This window comes from Cryptomeria japonica, chromosome 2 (assembly GCF_030272615.1).
Source record: "Cryptomeria japonica chromosome 2, Sugi_1.0, whole genome shotgun sequence".
In the NCBI taxonomy this organism is placed as follows: Eukaryota; Viridiplantae; Streptophyta; class Pinopsida; order Cupressales; family Cupressaceae; genus Cryptomeria; species Cryptomeria japonica.
The window spans coordinates 155,926,319-155,942,512 of NC_081406.1; the positions used below are offsets into that span (position 1 = coordinate 155,926,319).

General features: G+C 36.3%; 1 protein-coding gene across 4 annotated transcripts in view; it reads right to left on the reverse strand.

Moving 5' to 3' along the window:
- Positions 1-16,194, reverse strand: part of LOC131070562 (ATP-dependent DNA helicase Q-like 1) — a 126,216-nt gene that overhangs the window by 56,496 nt on the left and 53,526 nt on the right. For 2 of the 4 annotated variants that reach the window (XM_058006128.2, XM_058006127.2), the window contains exons 3-4: positions 14,647-14,940; positions 14,102-14,265 (exon numbers count right to left, since the gene is read on the reverse strand). In XM_058006128.2, the coding sequence (XP_057862111.2) occupies positions 14,102-14,265; positions 14,647-14,940 (458 nt within the window). The remainder of the gene's footprint in view (positions 1-14,101; positions 14,266-14,646; positions 14,941-16,194) is intronic. The other 2 variants (XM_058006130.2, XM_058006129.2) reach the window with 2 other exon arrangements.

The window sequence follows — 16,194 nt, forward strand, 5'->3', positions numbered from 1 at the left end:
TTGAAGACTCCTCTAAATACATCTTATCAATGGCCCATGTTAGCCCATCTAAAAGCTCTTCATCATCACATGGAGGCAACCTTCCATCCCTTGGTGCATACCATTGGGGATTTAGAGCAAATGGCTACCATATCAAGTGAACTGTTCATTGCGTTCCACCTCCGCATCACAATGGGCTTAATATGTTGTTCATATTATCCCAAAGTAGGATCCTTAGCCAAAATTGTTTACTTTATATTCCCAAGCATTCTATCAAATGTCTCATATATTTCCCCAAGTCTACGAAAGTCTATATCAGCATAACCTAAGTCACCAGGTTCGACCAAATTTGAACCTTGAAGTTCGAAATTCGGCGAACTTGAAAAACTATGCAAAAAATCGATTAAATTCGATTAAATAAAAAAAAAATTAGGGTTTGTGATAAAGTGTTTTTTATTTTATTTGGTTTGCGTTTTAGGGTTTCGTCGCGGATTTTATAAAAGGGCGGCTGCAGGAGTTGCAATCACACCCACGCGAGTTGCCAACGGAGCCCAGTTTGCCCGACCGCCACGCGAGTTGCCAAAGTAGCCCAGTCTGCCCGGCCGCAGGAGTTGCTCGGCTGCCACCAGTCCACGACGCCACCAGCTCGCGTCGCCACCAGTCCGCGACGCCACCTGCAGTCCGCGACGCCACCAACTCGCGTCGCCACCAGTCCGCGACCTGCACAGGTAGGCTGCCATTTTTTTTAAGTTTATTATTTTTTTTTAATTTATAATGTTTATAATGTTAATGTTTAAAAATTTATGATTTTATATTAATAGTTTGTAATATTATATTATATATTTTTATATTTTTTAAAAAAAATTTAGGTTTAATATTTTTATAAACAATTTAATAATGTTTATTATAAATTTTATTATTATTTATTTAATAATGTTGTTTATTTAATATTTTTTTAGGTTTATTATTTATTTATAATGTTTATAATGTTGTTTATTAAATGTTTATAAATTTATAATGTTGTTTATTTAATATTTTTTTAGGTTTATTATTTAATAATGTTGTTTATTTAATATTTTTTTAGGTTAATTAATAGTTTATACTTTATAATGTTTATTTATAAATTTATAATGTTTATTTTTTATAATGTTGTTTAATATTATTATTATATAATTTATAATTTTATATTAATGGTTTTTTATTATATTGTTTAATATTATATATTTTTAAAAGGTTGAAATAAAAGTAGTGTGTTTTTTAATTTTTCTTTCCAAACATGCAGATTTTCATTTAATGGCTCCTCCCAAATCAACTTCTGAGGCATGGAAGCATGTGACCCGAAATGGAACTCACATCAAATGTAACATATGTTAGGCAAATATTATTGGAACTTTAACAAGGCTTAGGGACCACTTCCTTGCTAATACAGGGGGTCTAGGTGGAGGTGTTCAAGCATGCATAGGTGTGACTCCAAAACTTAAAGCTATTCTAGAGAAAGAGTTGGCTGCTTCAACGGTAGGCAAAATGAAGAAGGCACAAAAGAAACAAAGAATTGAAGGAGATGTATCTAGATTCACATCTGCCATGTCTTCCTCTTCTATGCAATCCGAAGCGGCGAGTGTACCAAAATTGAGTGGAACACTGAACAACTTTTGGAAACCAATAGAGAAACAACAGGTGGATGATGCAATTGCTGATTTGTTTTACACAAGTGCTATTCCATTCAATGTTGCGAGAAATCCTCATTTCCATAATGCAGTTCAAAAAATTGCAGAGTTTGGCAAAGGGTACACACCCCCAGGTTCAGAGGCTATCAGGACAACTCTTTTGCAGAGGTCAAAAGATAGAGTGACTGAAAAATTAGCTGATGTCAAAGCCACTTGGAAGGAAACAGGTTGCACTATATTGAGTGATGGATGGTCAGATATGTGTCAAAGGCCATTGACTAATGTTTTGGTGTCTTGCCCTGAAGGTGTTGTGTTTTTGAAAGTCATTGACACCATGAACCACAAGAAAACTTCAGAGTATATTTTTCAAATATTAGAAGAAGCCATTCTTGAAGTAGGGATGGAAAATGTGGTTCAAGTGGTAACTGATAGTGCAGCAAATTGTGTGGGAGCTGGGAGGCTGATTGTAGAGAAGTACCCACAGATATATTGGAGCCCATGTGCAGCCCATTGTCTCGATTTGTTGCTTCATGACTTGGCTAAATTCCCATGGGTAAATGAAGCTATTCATAGAGGGAGAGCAATTGCAAATTTCATACGGAATCATCATCTCACATTGAATATTTATAGGCAGCATGCATCAAAGGAATTGTTGAGGCCTTGTGAAACAAGATTTGCTTCATATTATATCACTTTGAAAAGAGTGGTTGAAGAAAAAGCAGCTTTGAGGTCTGTTATATGTTCCAATCAGTGGGAAAGTTCAATGCTTTCTAAAGGCCCCAAGGGGAAGAACATAGAGCAAATCATCCTAAACAGCAATTTCTAGGAAAGTGCAGCAAAAGTTTTGCTTGTATGTGAACCAATTGTTGATGTGCTTCGTATGGTTGATGGTGACACTCCTTGCCTTGGCATGCTTTATGAAAGCATGGACCGGTGTAAGGAATCTATTCAAAAAGCACTAAATAATGAAGAAGCAGAATATATGCAAATATGGGAGACAGTTGATTGCAGATGGAAAATGATGCACACACCTTTACATGCAGCAGCTTGCTTTTTGGAGCCTAAGTTGTTTTCTATTGATAGAAGGAGTGATAATGAAATCATGGCAGGGCTTTACCAAGCCATTAGCAGGTATGTACCAAATCCAGAAATTGCAGCACTAATCAGAGATCAAAGTTGGCAATACAAGAGAGGAGAAGGGATGTTTGGAGGGGCAGAAGCCAAATATGACTCGCCACGTATGCCTGGATATAGATGGTGGATCTCTTATGGATCATCAACTCCTGAACTGCAAGAGTTTGCTATTCGAATTTTGAGTCAGGGAGCAAGTTCATCAACTTGTGAGAGGAACTGGAGTTGCTTTGACCACATCCATTCCAAAAAGAGGAACAAATTGCTGACTGGAAAGTTGGGAGATCTTGTCTATGTTCGCAGCAATTTGAAATTGCTGATGAACAAATCAGCAAAGAACACTTCTTTACAACAAACTCTTGAAGGCATAGCAATGCTAGATGCAGATGAGCCTGACTTTGCAGATGATGAACTGAGTAGTGATACAGATGATGATGATTTGGCATCCCAACCAAGTGCTCTTGATGACTTAGAGTTATTTTAAAGTTCTAAAGTTTTTGACTGTTATTGTACCTTTTTGACAAAAGAACATCTTTGCAATAGTGAAAGCATATGTTTCCTACGGTTTATATTTTATAAATGTGTCATCTTTTTGTAATGATTTCAAATCTATTTATCAATGTTAAACTATTTATGCAAATTTATAGATATATTACATATATTTATTAAAAAAAAAATTTAAAATTACATATGGCGAATTTTATACATTTTGAATTTTTTCCGCATCGAACTTCGAATTCGAATTCAAACCTGGTGACTTAGAGCATAACTAATGGCATCTACAATAGGTGAGATGAAAGGGCAAACATATCTACAAAATGCAAACAAAAAGTTCAAAATAATCAATTGACGTGTTAGAAACTTCGAAAGTTGGAACATTAAACAATAAAATTAAAATATTAAAATCAAAATTTAATAAGAAAATCAACTATCTAATATTTAATTTTTAATAAAATGAGCAATGTCTTACCTCACAATGGACCACCAATTGTCATCAAAGAACTTTTGTTTGATGGATTTTCATTGATTAGAGCTTGAATTAGGCCATCTAGATCACTTTGAATTCATAATCATCAATTGTAGAGGCTCATGCACCTCAACCATCCTCTCTAACAAAATGAAGTAAGTGGCATACCTTGTCTCAACAAGTTTGAGGAACTCCTTTGAAAATGTCCTAAAGAGAGCAAGTAAAGTGTGGTGGTTGCAAATGAACATATGAATGTCTCTAGCTTCTACCATCACTTGCTTTGCCCAATCTATTTTACCTATGTCTTTTAATGTATTGTTCAATGCATGGACACATTGGGTCCAAAAGATGTGCTTGTAGGCACCCTCCACTATCAAACTAGCCAATTTGAAAACACATGTTGAATTGGTGATCACCTGTACAACTTTTGAGGGCCCAACCACCTCTATGGCATCTCTCAAAATGCTAAACTGGAAGTTTGCATCCTCAAGCTTCCCTAAACAATCCACGGCTTTGAGAAAATAAGAATCAGTAGGAAATGTGACTATGATACTAATGAGTGGTTGATGTCTAATATCAGTCCAACCATCCATTACAATAGAGAAACATGTCTTGATCCAAATTTGCCTTATATCCTCCATTAGCAAATTAACCTTAAAATACTCTTTCTCTATGTCATGGCCCCAACTTGATCAACGACTCGTAGTTCTTCACAGCCAATCCATAAGATGAAATTGTTTTATGCCAATAAGACTTCACAATTTCATGGTCACAAGGCATTCTACAATCGGTTGTAATCAGCGATCTGCAGAACGAAGGTAATGAGGCTTTCTCGATAAATCAATAATATTTGATTATCCATTCCCCCTCTAAGAAGCAACGGTTCCCTCTAGATGGAATGAAGGATTAGTTAGGAATAAACAACAATGGTTTCAGGGACCTGTAAGCATAAAGAGACACGGATTCATGAAGGAACACACCTCACCCTACGGGTCATAACTTTAGAAGAAAGTCACAATCCTCCAACCAATGATTGGATATAAGAAGATCACACCAAGTGGATAGCAGGGAGAATCATCATCCATTGAACTGGCACTTAATATATTACATAAGGCATTGAATATACAGCATACAAATTAACTAAGACAGTTTGGTATGAGTTGTCTATGCATACATAATAAGCACTGTGACTGTGTATTTATATTTCTACATATTTATTATTATTAATATATTGCTGCCATAATTGATTATGCATACCCTAATAGATATCAGTCTGACTTAATAACATTCTGCAGTTAATTGTATGTTACTGTATTCCTTCGTATTTTCTGAATGCGTCCAGCCATGGTAGAAGGGGTGTAGGCCTGCAAGAGGGGTACAGTGATAGGGCAGTTCTCTAGGTACACCACCTCTAGGAGGGAACTAGATGGTTCCATGAGGCCAAGGGAGTACAAAGGGTACTGCCTTTGCACCTAGAGGAGATGGCTTTTGGGGCACCCTATTGTAGCCTCATTTCCCTACCATGGTGCATCAATACAAGGAGACCAACTAGAGAGAGAGAGAGAGAGAGAGAGGGGGGGGGGAGGGGGGGCAAGATGAGGGGATAATCAAAAGTGGAAACCTCACTGGGTAAACCCTACGAAACCCGGGGACGCATCCCCTACCTGAAAACCCCCATCCCAGTCCCAGGGACGTTTCGGGGACTTGGGGACGGCCAGGGGACGTCCCCCCCCCGGTCCCCAAATTGTCAAAATTTTGAGGGGACGTCCCCGAAACGGGGGGACGGCTTCCCTAGCTGTGGGGGACGTCTGTATGTCCCGGGGACGGCTGGGGACGGATTGGGGACGTCCTAGCCGTCCCGGGGACGGCCAGACGTCCCCCACATCTAGGGCTAGGGAAAAATATTAAAATAAAAAATGTCGTATTTTCAATTTTTTTTAATGATGTTTTTTGCGTAATTGAGGGAGTGAAATATCTCATGAAGGGTTTTTTGCCAATAGAAAAATAACACCCGATGCCTATATAAAATAATAAAAGTATTTTTGGCCTCGCGGGGCGCTGCCCCTCAACCCCGCCCTGTATCGCGACAGGGAGCGCGCAAGGGGCGCTGCCCCTTGACCCCGCAAGGGGCGATGCCCCTTGACCCCAAGTTGGGGGCGCTGCCCCCAAACCCCCGTCAAAAAATATAGGGGGGAACTGTGCTGATGGAAGTAGTGAAAATTTAACCTCTGAGTCTGATTAGGCTCCATTATGTATTTTATTTCTTTAATATCTATTATGATATGCATATTGACAATGTGAATGAATTGAAATTCTGAATTATGAGTGCATATTGAGTATTGAGTCTATTGATAATGTTGTATGTTCGATGTTTGCATTCTAAAATGTTTTCATAGTATCATACACATGCTATATCCATGTTTTCATATGAATATAATGTATAGATGCATGCTTTATCCATGTTTTCATATGAACATTTAGAATTTTCCTATATATTTTAAATTTTCCCTATATTTTATACAGCCGTCCCCTTTGCCGTCCCCCCCGTCCCCAAATTTGGGAAAAAAATTGCCGTCCCAGAAACTCGTCCCCCCGTCCCCCCGTCCCCCCGTCCCCCCGTCCCGGAAACTTGGGGTAACATAGGGTAAACCACCTCATATGGACGGCATGCACCACATGTGGCCAAGATGGATGGTATATCGACTCTTGCACCTAGGGTAGAGGAAACGAAACACCCCATCGAAGTCACTCTCCCCATGTTCTCCTATGGTTGAGCGTTCCAAATGATATAAATACTTTATGATTGGATTGATAATTCTACCATGTATGTATGAATGTTTAATTATTATAATCTGCTCATTGGAATTATTGTTGTAAATGTTTCCTAATTTGTTTGCAGGATTTCAATCAAGTAAAGGTGCTCTCTAAACCCACTTGCTTACTTCAGAATTGACAATTAGGACAAATTTAAGGCATTTCCAATTTAGGGCATTAGCTTATGATCTCTAGGGGGTATGAATGAGGGACCCATAGAGGCTACATCTCCAACATTTGTTTGAAGTAATAGGAACGGGCCACATGAAATGGGATGGCATGAGCAAAAAATAATTTGGAAAGGGAAGACTCTGTAGCATCTCGTGCTTGCACATCAAACATAGCTTAATTGTCTTTGACTTCTCACCACCACTCATCTTCCTCTTTCCTCTTGTGACAACTTCACTACTACCAACCGTGGATGGCATAGGCATAGATGATTGTGCACTTGCAAAAGAATGAATCAACATTGTCACTCCTTGTGCAATCCATAGCACTCTATCTTCACATTTTCTTTTAGTTGTGGACAAAATTTAACTCCACGGACTATAAAACCCAAAAAATGAGACCGTGCCCTTTTGTAGCTGCATCTAAAATCTTTCTTGCAAATGTGACAAAGCCACACCCTACTCCCTCGTGAATTTTTTTACTTTTTATCCATAGGTGTAAGTTCCATAGATGGAATACTCGCAGAGTATTGAAAAACTTGCGAGTTTTTTTGCTCTGCGAGTATTTATGACTTTAACTTGCAGAGTTTTGGGGAAAAACTCGTCGAGTTTTTCACAAAATCTCAGCGAGTCTTTGGAAAAAACTCGGCTGCATAAAAACAAGACCCAAACATGTCAAAAAATTGTCTAATTTTTTTTTTCAAGTCACTCTCATTCTCTTCATTAGAATATATACATGAAATATAACATTTAAGTATAATTATACTTTAAGCTATATTTCATGTATATATTGGCAGGATGCTTGAGAGTGGTTTCAGATCTGTAGGAGTTATAATGCAAATTCTAAGTTTTAAAAGATCTTTTAAATTTTTAGACAGTTAAATTTCAGTAACCAAAAGGCTCCTATCAGCGTAAGTCACATTTCAATGTCTTTTTCCTTTCTTATACTTTTAAGTTATATTTCATGTATATATTGGCAAGATGTTTGAGAGTGGTTTCAGATTTGTAGGAGTTATAATGCAAATTCTAGGTTTTAGAAGATCTTTTAATTTTCAGACAGTCAAATTTCAATAATCAGTAGGCTCCTATCAGCATTCTCTCGCTCTCTCTACCTCACTGACTTTATCTACCCTGAATTCTGGACCTATCACTCTTCCTCCATCCCCTATCTCTACCACTCTCTATCTCACTCTCTCCTCTCTCCCCCAAGATATAGACCTATCTCTCTACCTCTCTCACCCTCAAACCCCTGCAAGGGGTACTACGCTCAACCTCATTTTGGCGAGGTGGAGGCACATCGAACTCCTAGGACTAGAGCCTGTAGTTCTATCTCTCCCCTATTTTTCACTAGAGCTAAGAAGAGGAAGATGTAAAATATTTTGATGTAGTATTTACTTTTAGTTTTAGAAAAACAATTTGCTATTTCATTTTGTTTCAGTCTATCAACCACCAGCATTCCAAAGAGGATGCCACTTTGTACCCAATTTGCGTTTAAATCACTCAAATATATCTAGACTCGCCTTGTTTCTTTTGTGTTCTCATTTATTGACTCATTGGATGCATCTCCTCACTAAATTTTGCAAAAAAAAAATGCATTTCTAATTAAATTTAAGGACTTTTTTAAGTTGTCAAGTAATGGCCGAGTTTTTCCCAAGTTTATTTTTCAGGCCTTGACGAGTTTTTGCTTTTGGCAAGTAGTTCAACTATGGGTGTAACAAGTTGGAGAAAAGGTTTTTTATGTTAAAAGGGCCCTTTGCATATTTTTCCAAGGTTTTTGAAGGGCATTTAAATGGATTTGGTTGTTGTCCACTACCACCCTTAGCACTTGTACTTGTATTTCTTCCACTTCATTGTCACTACCACTATCATTCTCACAATTGCTCATGTTTTTTTGAGATTTAATGCAACTTTAAACTAAAAAAAATGCAAAAAAAAATTTAAAAAGTATTTCATGCTTCAAGATTTGAAAATAAATTGACAAAAAAAATAAAAGGATAAAAGACTTACCTCTTTGAAGAATTTCCAGCCCCACTTCCCTAGATTGAATCTCATTTGTAGCTAGCTCCTTTTGTCCCTGCTCAAAAGAAGGCATTCTCCCTTCAAACCCTATTGCTTCTTTTTATTTCACACACAAATGTTGAAATGAAAAAAATTAAACATCTATTCCTCCTTTAGGGCAAGCTAGGATGTGGGAGCCTACATAAAGCATAAAAAATGTTTTTTAAGTTTGGACAATTTCTTTAAATGGAGGCCTAACATCAAGGGCATCCAACTGTCCTCGAGACAACTAGGGAACATCCCAGATGTCCTCTAGCATCCCTGAGAAGGCCAAAAGTTCCCAACATCAAGCCTTGACATCCCTTGGTTCTTGGGACGTTTCCTGCAAATTTTGGCAAGAGGGGGCAGCCTGAGTACATCCCCGAGGCGTCCCCGCACCCTCGAGACATCCCAGAAACAAGGATGAGGATTTTAGGCCTAGGGACACGTCCTCACATTCCAAGGGCATCTCAAAAATAGGGACGAGGGTTTTAGGCCCTCAGACACATCCGCAAAATTTAATTTTCACGTCTTGAACAAACTAGACCTCCATATTACTTGTGAGAAATAAATATACTCCTATAAAAACATCATCATCATTGTTGAACAAAGCATCCACTTCGTTATGTTCAACTAGATTTAGTTAGGCTAATCAAATTAATATCGGGATTTACATAATTGAAAACAATGTGAGAAATTTGGGATTCCATGTGCCATCTAATCATACATTTTATAATATCCCCTATAGACACCTAAAATATACACAATTAAATGAATTTTATTTGTTTAAATATCATTTATCCACCTATTAATTAAATTAAGGTTTAATTAATATCCCCTTTTCTTCTATCTAGCCATTAATCAAATTTAGTATTTGATTAATTCCCCTGTCTTCTATTAATTAAATAAATCCATTTATTTGATTAAATCCCATTTCCACATTTAATTTAACTTAATCTTCTAATATAAATAAATCAAGATTTATCTATCTCCCCCCCACTTGTGTTTCACTACAAATGCAAATTGCACCCATTAATTGAAATAAATCAATTAACTTTAATTAAAAATCTTAAATGTCTCACTTGCATTCTCCTAAATTCATGACTAAACCTCTTCTAGAGCCTTCTAGATTCTTCTAACCATCCTAATTAACCTAATCCATCTCTTAAACATCTGCATATTCATTAAGAGAAGTCACTTCTCAAAAATCCCTCAAAGTCTTTGAAATGCATTAAAGGCTTTATGTCTTCAACAAGTTAACCCTCAAAGTCTTCCTAACCATTAATGGTTAATCCAACCTCAACCCATGGTTAGAGACTTTCTCTCTAACTTAACCCTCGTCTAACACATGGGTCTCATCAAGCACTCATTGCTTTGACCCTAGTTATCCTATTAACCCTTGTACAAGAGTTTACCCTTTGGGTAAAAGCTTTATCCACTGGTTAACCCTAATCTAACCCTAACCACACCCTCCTAGGGTGACCCTCATGTCTTCTTAGGCATTTAATGTCTCTTACATCCCCTCCCAAACCACCTCTTGTTGACAATTGACACCATTTCATTGGTGGAAATTTTAAATATGGATTGAATAGCTTTCAATCCTAGGCCTTGTTAAGATTTCTCAATCTTACCCATCTATTTCCCTATTTCTTCTATAAATAGGACTCAGTTCCTTCATTATCAATATCCAAGTCTTCATGCATCTAATTTATAGTCTCATTTCATCAAGCATTTTTAGCCTCTTTTTGATAATAGTAATTAGATCATTTAGTAGCATCATAGCCTAGATTTGTCATGTTTTGCATATCATGTTAGTAATATATCATGTTAGCTTCATTTCCATGCTAGCTTAATATCATCTTAATATCATTTTCATGCTAGTTTAGCTTCATATCAATCTCATCATCTTGCACCATATCATTATCTGGTTTCATATCAAAATCATTCACTAAGATCTTAGTTGCATAGCATTTAGATCTTTGATCACATATCCCTCATTCTTTAGGTAGTCATCCTAGAGATCAAATGCTCATCCAAGCTGAGAGCCACCTTGATTTGAAGGATCCTTGGAGATAGAGAACAATGGAACAATCTTAGGAGATGGATGATTTAGCTTACTTTGTCATTTAGATCTTTGTTTTGTTATGTTTCATTGGTATACTTGCTTGTTTATGCTGTTTATTGGCTAACCCTCATTTCAGGTATACATCCCCTACCAATTTTTGCCCAAATTTTCACCTTTATCCTCTGAATGACTTTTGTCAAACAGTTTGCTTATGCTGATCTTATGAATGGTTTCAGTTTGTAAAGATACTGATGTTTGCTTGAAAGTTTAATATGAAAGTTCTTGCCAATACCTCAGAGAAGTATGCATGATAAAAATCTCACATTTTTTGAAATAACCATTAATTTGTAGCGGATTGAATGAAAGACAACAGGTTTAAGCAAATAATCTGACCTCTTATTAACGGCAGATATATTAGATAAATAACAGAAGACAAAAAATTCAGATCTGTCCTCTTTATTGCATAGAATTATTACCTTCAGTTACAAGCACAGAGTCCTAATGAAAACAACAGTAAACTTTGGCACCAAACAGCAATAAGAAAAGCACAACTGCTCCACAAGAAGAAGCTCACACCACTATTAAGTATGCGCACTTACGCATATTAATGAATAGCAAGTTCAAACATTATCCTGGCAAATATCTACGAATCCCTTTCAGCAGATGAAACTGGTCTCAAAAGGCATCCTTATTCACTTGCATTCACCTTTTGAGGGGGTCGAAGGCCTGAAAAAGAGGCATGAACAGCTAGGAAACAATGTGCCACCCTTAGGGAGTTTGACACCCAGCAATGAAGGCCCTTTTTCCATCTCAGGTCCCTGTGAGACTGCTCTTGATTTGTAATAGACTCGCGCCTAGGTTAAAATCCCTTCCATGTCCATCAAGTATAGCATGAACATTAACAATAAACTGCAAACCCACTCCTAGCAAAGATCCACGACCAGCAAATACACTTTCAAATATTATAATGTAACCTCAACTTCGCCTTATCCAGTGCACTCTTCAATCACTCCAGCAAATAATACAATGCCCTCTTGTTGATTCATAGGCACCAACCCACTAGAGACACCAATCCCCACCACTAAGCACCAACTCAGCAAGAGACACCAATCTCGACATTTGGGAAGCACCAACTTCCAAATGAGTAAATTCCACCCTCGGGACATTGCTTCTTCAACAGATGATGGACATCTGATTTGTCTTCACAAACCCTTCTTGCTCTTTACAAATTTGATGCAATCCCATTCATATATTTTCCTTCTTAACTCTGAATAAACCTCTTCACAAATCTGCCTTAATATATGCTCACAAATTTTCACTTTTTATTGCTCACAAATCTGCAAAATAATCTTCAATATTTCTGCTCATAACAATGCCATGATTTTGCTTTTAGATCTTCTATAAAATTCTTTAAACTCTGCTCATAACCTTCCTTGAAATTTGCTCTTGAAGCCTGTTTTTTATCTGCTCTTAAATTGCTATGAATCTGAAAGATACTCATTTGTTGCTTTCATTTTAATCCTCAAAACATCTTCTATATATACCTTGCAATAACACACCTTCACCAAATGAGGTGACTCATCCAAGGAGGTCGGCCAAGGCAGCAATAATTTATTTTTATTTATTTTATTTGCTTGCTCATGTCAAGGGGTTCAGCCCTCTTGTGAATATACTTATTTTATTTTTGAAAGCTACAAGAAAATGGGTACCACATTTGGGAGAGGTCAGCCCATAGAGCAAGGTAATAATTTTCTTTTTGAATCCCAATGTAGACGCCATAAATTGCAGGTTGGCCAGCATATAAATGTTGTCGTTCATAAAAACATGATAATTATTGCTTCCATATATAGCATGAGGTCAGCCATAATTAATCGCTGCCTTTTCACAAACTTAATAATCATTGCTTTATGTGTATCACTAATCCTTTCAAATAATAAAAGTTGCTGCCATTATTTAATAATAGCTGCTTATTTTTATATCTTTAATCACTGCAACCCCAGTGAGTCCTTTTCTTATCAACAATGTATTCTTCTTTCTCTATGACATTAATGACAACAATGTGATGACAACAGAAAATTCCTTTGACATCAATGACAATATTGCCGACACATTGATCAAAACCCAAGGCAACAAACACAAATACAACCTATGCTTCCCCTAGCACATAGTTGGAGAACGATGCCTGAGGCTGCAAACAGGTTGGGAATTATAACTTGTCCCCAACTAAGGCAACAATACCCTTGTTCATATGGCTCCTTCTTACAGAAATAAGTCATTCCTTATTCTTAGGCTCCTCATCCTTGTAGATTCCTCTAGATTTTCTTTTGAGGAGTTTCCCTTTAAAATGGTTTCCTTGAAGGTCCAAAAGTCGGTGCCTTCATTTGAACTTTGTTCTTGGGGATCAAAGTTTCCAAATTCAAAGCCCTTTCAATAGCTTCTAATAGAGATCGCAAATCAAAAGCATTAACCAAATCCTTGAGTGGTTCAATCAACCCTCCATAAAGAGAGTTGCAAGTATCCTCTCTGACACATCAAAGACCACTACTAAAGTCCCTAAAATTCTGTAATATGTTACCAAAAGATCACTTATATATTGTTATTCAATGGTTTGTTGAAGAACTGCAAACTACACCACAGTCAAAAATGGGTATTTCAAATGCATGTACTTCAACCCAAGAATGTGTCAAGAAAAGTATAAGGGTATGATTTGCATTATGATATTTGATGTTGAAATTAAAGGACACAACATTTTGTAAATAATGTATTTTTTTGATAAAAGAAAATAATTCCAAAATAAAAGAATTTTTGCAAATAAGGATGCATTATTTTATAATTATTTTCAATAAAAAACAATAATTTGCAATCCATGGGCAACACGATTGCAATAGAATAAATAATATATTATTTTGAATTTGTTTTCAACATAAAAACAAAAACTTACGATCTATGTGCAACACAGTTGCCCGATAATACAAAAAAAAAATGAGATTGGTATTGAGCATAGTAGATTAATATTTACATCTGTTAAATAATGAATTTCATTCTGCTTCCAAGCCAACTCAGGAAATCATAGAATAACTGAAAATAGAAATCTATCGTGGAATCAGAGCTAACAGAAGTTTAATTTTGAGATGAGACAATTACTATCCTTTTTTAATGTTGTGAACAACTATAAAACAGCTTCCCTGGATTAGGTTATGCAAACATAACTTACATTTTCGGAAAAAACAAAGGCTGTATCACATGATGAGCATTACACTTAAACCTGCCTTACCTTAGTTCTTTCATTATTGCCACAGTTTGGGAACTGGTTTGTTGAGAGTTCAAAAATGTTGCTGGTATGCCAAGCTTAGTAACCAATGTAATAATTTGGTCCTGAATAAGAGACAGCAGGGGTGATATTACAATTGTCACGCCTGGAGAGAGCACTGCAGGTAGCTATTCACAAGAAAGAATAAATTACACAAGATACAATCAAGACACCAAAAACATAAAATAAACATGCATTAGAATATATGATACTTTGCCCTACTTCTGAATTCCATTTGTATACAAGAACATTTAAAACAGGCATTCAAAATAATTATCATCGCTATGAATCCAAACTCACCATAGTAGCTAGAGTGGACACCCTTCCTCTAGATTGTGAATTCACTTATTTAATATAAGATACAAGTTTATCTCCGTTTAGTACTAGGAATCACTACCTAAACATGAACTATATATGACACTTCCCAATCTTCTATTTAGCAAACATATAATATCAAGCTGCACTGCATTAATGATAACAGAATGTTAAAGGAAAATGCAATCTAATACCTGATAGCATAAGCTTTTCCCACCACCAGTAGGCATAAGAATAAAGCAATCTTTTCCAGCCATAGCTACCTCACATGCTCGACGTTGCATTGGTCGAAATTCTTCATGACCAAAGACTACAACATTTGCAAGTTCAAAATCATCCAGATGCTGTAATTGTTCATAGGTTAAGCATTTTCTCTTTCCCCTATGTGCAATTGTTGGTGTTTCTACCTTACCACTGGGTACTTCAGAAGCTTCATTTATTTGAAAGTATGACGAAATGAGGCCCCCTTTTTTCTTGCTTCCATCACCCTACATTAGTCCAGCATTTAGACTTAATTATCAGAAAATCAATAATTTGTAACTAGAGAATAAAAGAATACTAATTGAGATTAGAACTGATTTTTAAAACATTGCCAAATATAACAAAATGTTAGAAAAACCATCACAAGCATATAAAAAGATGGAATATCAAAGAAAAAAGGAAACTAAAAGATTGAACTTATTATCTCTTATTTTGCTCATCCGTATGCATTACTATTATTTAATTTATATGAAAGATTTAAAGAGAATTACAACTGATTTTTTTTCAAGTCTTCTGCAAAAAGATGTGAGGTTATTCAGTCTGCTCACATTATGCCATTTAACCCTGTAAATTTTCTGTCCTTCCCAGGTACCACAGCAGCTATAATACCAGAATGAAAATCAAAGGAGATAGATATACACAATGCATAAGATGTCAAAAGCATCATGGATAATATACACTGCAATTACCAGAGATAATATTTTGCAAGCTATCCCTCTTGTCTAGTCTGCTTATGTTATGGGTTTCTTTAAAATCTTGATGAGTTAATACTTTAAAATATCTGTTTCAGTGATCTACGTATGCCTTCAGCAACCTGCCTCTTCACTCATCTGCAATCCTTCACCAGATATCCTTGAATATTCCTTCCACAATTCACCAACCCGATATATTTTATTTCCACAGGTCACTTCTATTTCGTATCACTCTTCAGAAATAAAACTTCACTATGATAAGTATTCCGACAATTTATCTAAAACAAAAAAATGATAACTTAGGTTACTTTTACTATTTTTCCTGACTCTTAAGTTATACCATTCATGCTGCATAAAATAAGAGATTGATCCAATACAACATGTTGCCAATCACATAATAATCCATATATATTATGCACATTGCAACTTCAAGAGATATTCATGCAATGTTTCGATTTGTTGTAATCAAATTTCTCAAGATACAACTGAAATATCCCCTGCGGTTATAGGACATAAAAATGCAAGGTATATCGTCAAACACTTAGCTGGCAGCCTGCTGTTCCAAGTCTCAGTCTGTATAACCTGCGTGTTATGCGGTTTCTAAACTGCAATATAGCTTGCGTGTTATGCTGTTTAATCTGTTGCAAGTTTTCAGACTTGAGTTTGGAAGCATAGACCACAACAAAGGATGACTACCAATCAACACTATAAGCCTCTAGGGTGATGGTGCAAGTTGTATTTGTGTTTACCAATGCAATAATAAAGATTAAGTGCAAGAATCACACACAT